The sequence below is a fragment of the Athene cunicularia genome (genome assembly GCF_003259725.1).
Source record: "Athene cunicularia isolate RWA chromosome 2 unlocalized genomic scaffold, athCun1 chr2_part1, whole genome shotgun sequence".
In the NCBI taxonomy this organism is placed as follows: Eukaryota; Metazoa; Chordata; class Aves; order Strigiformes; family Strigidae; genus Athene; species Athene cunicularia.
Genome location: NW_020799095.1, coordinates 56579647 through 56588879, shown reverse-complemented (window position 1 = coordinate 56588879; position 9233 = coordinate 56579647). Strand labels below are relative to the sequence as shown.

General features: G+C 45.9%; 1 protein-coding gene across 5 annotated transcripts; it reads right to left on the bottom strand.

The window, feature by feature from the left end:
• On the bottom strand, window positions 1-9227 carry SIRT5 (sirtuin 5). 5 transcript variants are annotated; one of them, XM_026843603.1, is made up of 10 exons: window positions 9127-9227; window positions 9041-9080; window positions 8519-8660; window positions 5873-6006; window positions 5069-5294; window positions 3402-3489; window positions 2393-2446; window positions 1360-1483; window positions 417-532; window positions 1-85 (listed from the first exon to the last, which is right to left on the bottom strand). In XM_026843603.1, the coding sequence occupies exons 3-10, from the start codon at window positions 8640-8642 to the stop codon at window positions 10-12; spliced, it is 942 nt and encodes a 313-aa protein (XP_026699404.1). In that variant the 5' UTR covers window positions 8643-8660; window positions 9041-9080; window positions 9127-9227; the 3' UTR covers window positions 1-9. The 5 variants fall into 5 exon arrangements, with proteins under 5 accessions (XP_026699404.1, XP_026699399.1, XP_026699402.1 ...); XM_026843598.1 differs by having other exon boundaries at window positions 9013-9080; window positions 9127-9219; XM_026843601.1 differs by lacking the exon at window positions 9041-9080 and having other exon boundaries at window positions 9131-9227.
• Window positions 9228-9233: the final 6 nt, after the last annotated feature.

Genomic DNA, 9233 nt, shown 5'->3' with positions numbered 1-9233 from the left:
CCGAGGGGCTCAGGAGATGATCTCCGTCTGGTGGCGGGCCAGCGCCGGCGGCAGGGTGCTCCCGCAGGGGCCCGGGAAGTGAAACCTGGAAGGAAGCAGCGGGTGAAGGGGCGGGCTGGGGCCGGCGCACGGCTGCCCGAGGGCGCTGGTTCGGCCGGGGGCGAGGCCGCCTGGGGCCTAGGGCCGGACTCCAGCTTCACGCCGAGAAACACAGTTGTGGCTTCAGCTTAAGTGCATTCCAACGAGAACGAACAATCATCTTTCCCTGCTTATTGGCATCATATTTCTTAAGCATTGGGGGAAAAAACTACATCAGGTTTGTTTAAAACTTTTCTATGCACTTTAGTAGCATAATGCCAAAGATGAGGAAGATGGAGGGGACTAAAGGTTGCTCGTTTAAAACTCGGCAGCTTTACCTGAATCTGTTTGTAGCGGGAGTAGCTTCCATGTTAAATTCTGCTACTGGAACTCCTCTGGCAGATACCTGAGGGGCAAACATAGCCGCGGGATACACCACAGAGGAGGTCCCGACCTACAGGGACAGGGCAAAAAAAAGTCAGAGTGGAGCAGGCCAGCAGTTAGACAAAGCCAACCCAAGCCCAAGGTAAGGACCCTTCTCAGAACACTGGATGTGCAAAACCACTAAAACGTGGAAGATCCCTATAGAAATGAAACCAAATCAGTATCTCTGTTTAGTGTCACTGTACACGGAGCTATTTAACATAGTATCAGAATCGAGAATTGTCTCTCTGATGCAACCCAAAGAATCTTGTTTATGGATTATAAATGTAGATGAAAAATAAAATCCCAGAAACACAAAATGGCAGACTTTGCCTTCAGGAAATGAAAACACAACATTCCTTCTGTTATTGAGATTATTGTGTGAAGGGTATGTGATATTCTAAGCTGGTGGTTTTTTGGTCAGCAATCTGGCACCTACATGGCATGTAAACAACCTCCCATAAAAAGCAGTGCAGAATAACGGCTAGCTACCTTCTTACAACATTTTGTCACTTTTTTTTAAACCGAGCATCAAAATAATCCTATTTTTCACTGTTTGAGAAATTCAGCAGCTAAATGCTATCAGCTAACCTCTAACACTTCCAGGTACACCAAATGCCAACTGCAGGTGCCAGCTGATCAGGGTGCACACACGCTGAACCTGTTCGCTTCCCAGCGGTGTATGGACATTTTCAAACTTGATGGTCTTTTTCATGTTTTCCACTGGATGCTAGAAGTCCCTCAGGGGCTTTCAGTTCCCTCGGGGAAGTAGAGACACTTCTCCCTCCCCCAGGAGCTGCACCCCTTTCGCGTGGCCTCCCTGCCAGTAAGGGCCCAGGTAACCAAACCGTCACTCACTACCAAGCAGAGGTCACAAATATCAAGCTCCCTCTCGACCTCTGTGAGAACGTCAGGATCCAGGGTCTCGCCAAACCACACAACGTGGGGACGGAGGAGCCCGTTGCAGCCGTCCTCCTCACACCTGTTTAACCATCACAAAGGCACGGCATTAACGCTGCTCACACGGACATTTCAAGCTGCAAAGCAGTTTTCATTCGCGTTTGGGCACGTCTTACCTGCCTTCGTCACTCCTTGCCCTTCTCTTTCCCCGCCCACCCCACACCCCCATCTGCCACATGCTGGACAGAAGGCAGCTGACGCCGTGCTACGTGCATGTTGGAAGTACACACAGCCTGCCCGGTCACATAGAATGGGTTGCTGAATGGTGGTTCGACTCGGGTACTTAATTGTTGTCCTCCCCTTAGCTCCTGAAACGCATGAAACTTCAAACATTGTGTGCTACAGACCTTGGCCTCCATCAACTTTATCAAACTGGCCAACAGGTTTTTAAGGAGGAAGCGAACTGGAAGACAGAAGCCTCGTGTTAGCCTCTTTTCCTTAGGGATCAGATGAAAAGTATACGGTGGTATCTGCTAAGGCAAAGCTTCTGCCAATTACAGAAAAGCACTGTGGCGCATTTAATGCCTGCAAGGAAGGGACTGTGTAGCAGCTGTGCCCCAGCACAGCGTTCCAGGCTGACTAACGGTGGGTAGTGCCTGCAAATGTTTACCATGTGGCACTTTGTTTCTCATAGCAATCCTTCTACTACTCCACTTGGTACAAACCCCATGGATTTAGGCATGTTTCAGCTTGGTGCTCAAGGACGCAAACATGCAACCCTTTTAGCATCACAGTAAACTTCTAGTACACACTCCTGTTGTCTGCTGTACCCCGTAACTTCAAGCTCCATTCTCTGGGGCAAAGTCTCACGCCTTTTTCTCCAGTAGAATGTTTCTGTGTCCTTCCAAAACTATGCGAACAGCAATAGGAGCCTTTGAGATATGCAAAGCAGGAAGAGGTAATGGCAAAAAACAAAGTGGTCCATACGTACTGAGGAAGGTCTTCAACTGGAATCGTGGCATCTTCTGTTTCAGGATCTGGAGCCCTGAAGTGACAAAATGTAAATATATACTCAGTTGTACAAAGTGCACTTTATATATGAATAAAAACTTAGTATCCTCTAAAGCACGCTCTCCAGTCAAGGAATCTTTGCAACTTCATCCAACTTCACCACCTACCACAACCCTAAAATACCACATCCAGGGCAGGCAGGCATTTGATCAGAATTATCCCTGAGCTAAGCAGCTGTAATAAGCTGGTCAAAGTCTGTCAAAGGCACAACAAATATTTATGTGGCCACCTAAAGGTCTGATAAAATGCAAAGCGAAAAAAAACTAAAAATTCATGAGCATATGCCCATCCCGTCCCCTTGGCCCCCCCTTTTTTTTTTTAAGGGTGAAAGAAAGAGGATGGGTAGAAAAAGGAGAGTGAAGGATTCTTCTGCAACTTCTTAAGTTGCAGAAATCCTGGGAACTGATGCTTCCTTCCTGATGGATTGACACCTCTGTATTTTGAGACCTGTAATCATGAGAATCTTATTGATAAGCTGAAGGACAAAAGCTGCTAAGTGCTCAAGAGATGCAGAAGAGGACAATCCATGTATCAAACAATGACAGCCCAATTGAAGGAATAAGCATCCAATTCAATAAAAAACCTGGAAGGTGAAGAGAATGGGTGTAAACACACATTCTCATAGAGTACAATTAGCTGATGTCCAAGATGAGAGTTTCAGACCATTTGAAATTGTTCTAATTAAAATATGTTTAATATTGTGCTAACTCAGAGGTTATTCATTCACAGGACTTCACGGTATCATGGGCTCTCACTGAAGTTACCAAACAGTATACTCGCTCCAAAGCAGCTGTGTAAAATATAAGCATTGATACTACACTAAAGAAAAGTGAGGTGGTTGGCTGAAACTCTTGTACACTCCTAAAATGGCTCCTTTCCTATTAAGACAGAGTAGAAAATACAGAGAGTTTACAAGGCAGATATATTACCCTTTCCCAGCCAACGCGGGGCATATTGGACTCTTGTAATTCGCAGCTATGTTCCCACAGTTGGTGCATCGAGTCTTAAATAAACTACCTGAAACAAGGAAAGAGAAAACGTCAGGGATCAAGCGACTGCTCTGAAGCATGGCTGTACAAGCAAGTGGCTGTGTTTATCCCAGACAGCCTTTATTTGACCTTGAAGACTATACCTTGTGGGTAATTTACTATGTCAATGTAACAGCCAAGCCTTGAAACCTGGCAGCATTATGAACAAGAGGCTACTTACACAGTGCGTACACACGCTTTTGCTCAGCAACTCGAGGTGACCAGTGTCATAGTTCAGCACAGACCGGGCCCAGCAAAGAAAGACAGACACGGCCATATCAGCTGAAAGGCTGCAGCAAACAGCAGCAACAGTCCCTCTAAGCTATGATTTATCACCTTGTTTGACCTCACGACACGAGTAACGCACAGCCTCCTAACAGCATTTCTGAGGAAAATCATTATTTAAAATATCACTGAGAGATTTTTTCTGCTAATTGCTCTTCCCCTTAAATTGGGAACATTTTCTTTAAAAAAAAAAAAAAAAAAATTGCTGGTTCACCCTGCTTTGTTTTATGCAAAACTCTCCAACCCCAAGACTTTCGTAGCATTAGTAACATGTTGCAGAGATGTTCAATGTTACCAAGAGTTTTTAAATTGTTTCTGTTTTGTAAAGAATAAAGCTAATAAAAATTAAACTATACCCAAGGCTTTATCCTTGGATCCACACCTGCAGAAAAATTTGTGCAGGTTTCCTGTGTCCAGATCACAAAGCAGCAGTGGGAAATCCCATTTAAACCGGCTGTGATACTTAAGTTACAAAGTATCGTGCTGGAGGACCAGGATGGGCCTTTGGACTGGGAGCCTCACTCTGCGGCAGGGCCTGCCGAGCGGAGAAAGGAGGCGCAGGGGCACCTCCAAGAATGGAGAAGGATTTCCCCACCTTTGCTCTCTCCACACCCGTGTCTTTCCTTAGATCCAAAAGCCCCACTGACCCCCGCGTGCTGCACCTGCTCTGTGCTCCTTTGGCACTTTGCAGAAGAGAGGGTGAGAGCAAGGAATGCCACTGAGCCAGGGGAAAGAGAGGGAGTGCCTCTGGGTGAAGGGGAGAAGGGTAAGGGAATCTCATCTGTCTCCAGCCCCTTCTTCCTTCTGTCTTTGAAGGACAGGCCAGGACAGAGGGAAAGCACCAGGGTGGGTGAGACCAGTCTTGCCAATACAACTTTTATTGGTGGCAATACTGGCGTGGCACCACCACTACCTTGCGGTGGAAGTCCTCATGGATTCTTTTCCCCTTTTCTAAGCGAAATCACAGCCAAGTGTCAGTATCCACATGTATCCAAGTGGATTCGAGGCAAAACTGAGCAGGCGAGAGAGGAGAACAAGTTCCTATGTAGTGTCAGAATCCATTAAAAAAGAAAGATGAGAAATAGAGGCTATGAAGTACCTGAAACAACTTCCAAAAGAGAACAGGGCGACATCGTAAACTTCCTGCAAGTTATTATTGTAACAACTTCATGCAAGTTATTATCATTGTAAAGACAAATTTCCTTTCTCCCAGTACTTGTCCTGCTCTCTCTTCTCCCCCCCAGGTTAGCTGGCCTGTAGCAGAGAGGTAAGCTGACTCTTACCATGAATTTCTAAGAGGTGCTTTGTCCCTGCCTTTCTGTGTAGTTCATCGATATTTTGCGTAATGACCACAACGCTCCTTCCTTGCTTGCTCAGTCGCCTTTCGCACTCTGCAATGGCAACATGTGCGGGATTGGGATGTTTGCTCAGCATCACTTCCCGGCGGTAATGGTAAAATTCCCACACACGAGAAGGGTTTCGCGCAAAAGCCTCTGGAGTAGCCAGCTCCTGAAGAAGACATAACGATTCACTCTACCAACAAAAGGGCAAGAAAATCCCCTCCCCAGATGAAGCCTGCTAGATTACTGCCATTTACACTGCAACCAGCATCACAAAATAATCAAAAGCAGATTATTTATAACCAGATGCAGTTCAGTAGCCCTTACAAGGATGACAAGTCAACATATCTTATCAAATGAGGAAATAACTGATATCAACAGCGTGGGGCACATGGATTTAAAACAGGAAAGGCTCCATAAAGTAGGGAAACAGTGAGAGTGTCATGAGATGAGCAAACAGCAAAGCTCTTGCAGCCACAAGAAAACAAGGATGGTAGAAAGACCCACTGCTGTCTTCACAAACAACCGATAAACTGAACGACAGAAAAGAAGTTGCAGCTGCATAAAGCAGACACCCAGGGCACAGGGAGAGCTGCAGACACGGCTGGAGGGAGAGCTCTGTCCCCACCGTACCACCACAGGAGCACGTCCACCCTCTACGGTCCCCGGTTGCTTCTAAGCCTTCACGCTCACCCACCTGCGGGGCAGAGCAGCGCAGCTGCGCAGACACATGCCACCAGTACGTACCTGGGCTTGCCACTTTCTCCAGAAACCTCCAGCCCCTCTGAAGGTGGGAACTCCACTCTCCGCACTAACACCGGCTCCCGTGATAATGGCGATATGCTTCGCTTTGGCAAACACTTCTCGAAAATCAGCCATATCTGTGTGTGGGGAGGAAGAACGAACAGCCGTTCAAACACTTGTACTTTTATGTAAGAGGCCATAATACAGGCAGTACTGGCAAACTTATGCATGCAGAGACAGCTTCCACCTATACCTCCCATGGCTTTGATTTCAGAATACTGATTTGTTTCTGAATTCTGTATATTGGAATTTGAAGGGCAATTCCTGGAGATCCTCAAAAATGCGTATGAGCAAGCTCAGTAGGGCAATATATATTAAACTATGAGTATACTCAGTATTTGAAAGATGCAGCCTTCAACTAAAACCCCACACTAGATGCTACCCGATAACAACTGTTGCCACCACCATCCAGGAACAGTTTGCTTCCTAATTGTAATGTAAGACCCTAAGATGGAAAAAAAAAAGTTTCATTACAAAGTATCACCTTCAAAAATTAAGGTAATTTGGGAAAACCATTTTCTTCTGAGGCATCTCACCCATTTTCTAGGTTTGCAGTTGTATTTTCTATTTTTGAATATGTATTCCTCCATTCTTCCCTACATGGTAAAGTAACTTGGAAAAAAGATAGGCAATTTCCTTTATATTTTTCTAAGAACCAGACCAAGATTAAAAAGGTTAGTTACAGAGAGACAAAATAAAACCTCATCCAGTTTACTTCAGGTATTAATTTTAAAGCAACATATTTTAGAATCACAGAATGGCTGTAGTGGGAAGGGACCTCTGGAGATTGTCTAGTCCACCCCTCACCCCTGCTCAAGCAGGGTCAGGCAGAGCAGACTGTCCAGGACTGTGTCCAGTTGGGTGCGTTCTGAGATCTCCAAGGATGGAGACTCTATAACCTCTCTGCACAACCCATTCCTATGTTTGACCACCCTCACAGTAAAAAAAAGAGAAAGCGTTTTCTTGTGTTCAGATGGAATCTTGTGTGCTTTAATTTGTGTCCGCTGCCTCACGTCCTGTCACTGGGCACTACCGAGAAGGGTCTGCCTTGTCTTCACTCCCTCCCATCAGGTGTTGTCATGCGTTTTAGATAAGACACCCCTGAGCCTGGTCTCCTCCAGGCCTGAACAGTCCCAGCTCTCCCCGACTCTCCTTATGTGTCAGATGATCCAAATCTTTGTGGCCCTTTGCTGGTCTGTCCCCAGTATGTCCATCTTTCTTTTGTACTGAGAAGCACTGGACGCAGACTCCAGATGTGTCTCACCGGGGCTGAGCAGAGGGGAAGGATCACCTCCCTCCATCAGTTGGAGATGCCCTGCTGAGTGCAGCACAGGACACCCATTAGCTTTCATTGTTACAAAGGCTCATCGCTGGCTCATGGTCAGCCTGGCGTCCACCTGGACCCTCAGGGCCTCTTCTGCAAAGCTGCTTTCCAGCTGGTCACCCCCAGCCTGTCCTGGTGCCCGAGGTTGTTCCTCCCCAGGGGCAGCACTTGGCATTTCTGTTTGCTGAAATTCATGAGGTTCCTGTCAGCCCATTTCTCCAGCCTGTCAAGGTCCCTCTGGACAGCAGCAGAACCCTCTGGTGTATCAGCCACTGCTCCCAGCTTTGTGTCATCTGCAGACTTGATGAGGGTACACTCTGCCCCATCATCCAGATCATTAATGAAGGTATTAAACAATACTGGCCCCAGTACTGACTCCTACAGTACTGTACTAGTGAGTGGCCTACAGCCAAACTCTTAAGCTGCTAATCACAACCCTAACCTTCACAATTTACTATGTGGGTTTTGTTTTTTTTAAACCAAAGGCAGGTTAAGTTCTTATAAGGAGAGAGATCACTGAAGAAGTCCCAAGACCCACAACACGAGAGCTGTAGAACTAGGCAGAGAACACTATGATTCTGATGCCTTGTCTGCTATTGTAAACCAAACCTCACAAGCCCTTGAATGTGTAAAGCTCAGGCCAAAAGTCCTCCTTGTCTGGTCTCCAGACTCAGGCAGCAGCCAAACACTGATGCTCAAGATGGTAGAAAAAGCAAATGCACCTCAGCTACCCAACTGGGGTTTTACTGTTGTACCTGTGAAGTTCTATGCACAGTTTTAAAGTTAAGGCACATCCTCAAATTAAAAAACAAACCCAAAAAAATCCCCAAACAAAAAGAGGATTTTTACCACCGAACAGGGGTCCTGAGTTTACCCAATACCCTGCTCCTGATTTGTTATCAACACTGGAGGCCCTCCATAACTCTCATACAAAGAAATGAGGAGTGAGTTTTATTACCCCTTAGGATTATGAAAAGCAAATGCAATTAACTAGCGTAGTTTATGTGCATAAATTATAAATGCTAAAAACATGTCACTAGGCAATGACACTGACTGAAACTATGCGAGGCTTTTTGGAACTATATAAAATACAGACACAGAAGATAAATTTTAGCAGCTAGCTAAAAATAAGAAGATCAGTGTCACAGTCTTCTAAACGTTTTGAATTAAACTACAGATTTTACCTATTATACAAAACCGTCTAGAATTTCAAATCTAGCTTAAAAACCTGTGCGGGGTAGTAGAGGAAAAACCAGATGTCTTACTTGAACTCGGACGAGCCATTTCCAAGCGAAACTTCTGTGTCTTTGAAGAAGAAGCAGCTTTAAGTCCACAATATGCTTGGGAAACCAACCTTCTAGCGGTAAATTGAAAGAGACTCATCAGCATCCCTCGGAAGTAGGAAACCTGAGGAAAGATAAATGAAACGCAAGTGGCTCGTTTAGGTAGCGTATTCCTGCAAGCTCCCTGTATCCAACTCTTCATTAAAAAACAAGTACAAACGTTTTTGGTTTTTTTTTTTTCTGCACCTTCAATTTCCCCCCTTGCACTGCAAAACACAGATACCTCCAATCTAAGCCCCCTAAAACTGAATAACCGCTTTTTTTCTCTGGGTTTGCTTCTAACGAAGAATTGATTAATTTTTCTCAAAGACTTGCCCCCCCCCCCGGCGCTTAAATGCGTTCGCTCACGCACGAAAACGCGGATTTACTGTAATATTTAACCCACGCGACGCTTTCCAACGTCCGAGAGACAAAACCGAAACAAAACAACAAACCAGCAGCAACCCTCAGGATACGACCGGCAAATTTTTCAGGAGGAAAAAAAACAAACAAACAAACAAAAAAAAACCCCAAACCAACAACAAACCCTACAACCCGACAGCCGCTTCCAAGGGCAGGGTTCACCCCCCGGGAGCGAAGCTGCGGCTACGTGCAGCTGCCCGCCTGCAAAAGGGCGAAGGAGGAACGGCGCCGCTGG

What these genes read in the sequence shown, in the direction of transcription:
- SIRT5 (XM_026843603.1), bottom strand. Translation starts at nt 8,642, where the DNA reads ATGCTGATGAGTCTCTTTCAATTTACCGCTAGAAGGTTGGTTTCCCAA. An exon ending in GGAGAAAGTGGCAAGCCCAG is followed by an intron (nt 5,295 to 5,872) that starts GTACGTACTGGT and finishes TGTCTTCTTCAG; the next exon opens with GAGCTGGCTACTCCAGAGGC. An exon ending in TTTGTGACCTCTGCTTGGTA is followed by an intron (nt 533 to 1,359) that starts GTGAGTGACGGT and finishes CTGTCCCTGTAG; the next exon opens with GTCGGGACCTCCTCTGTGGT.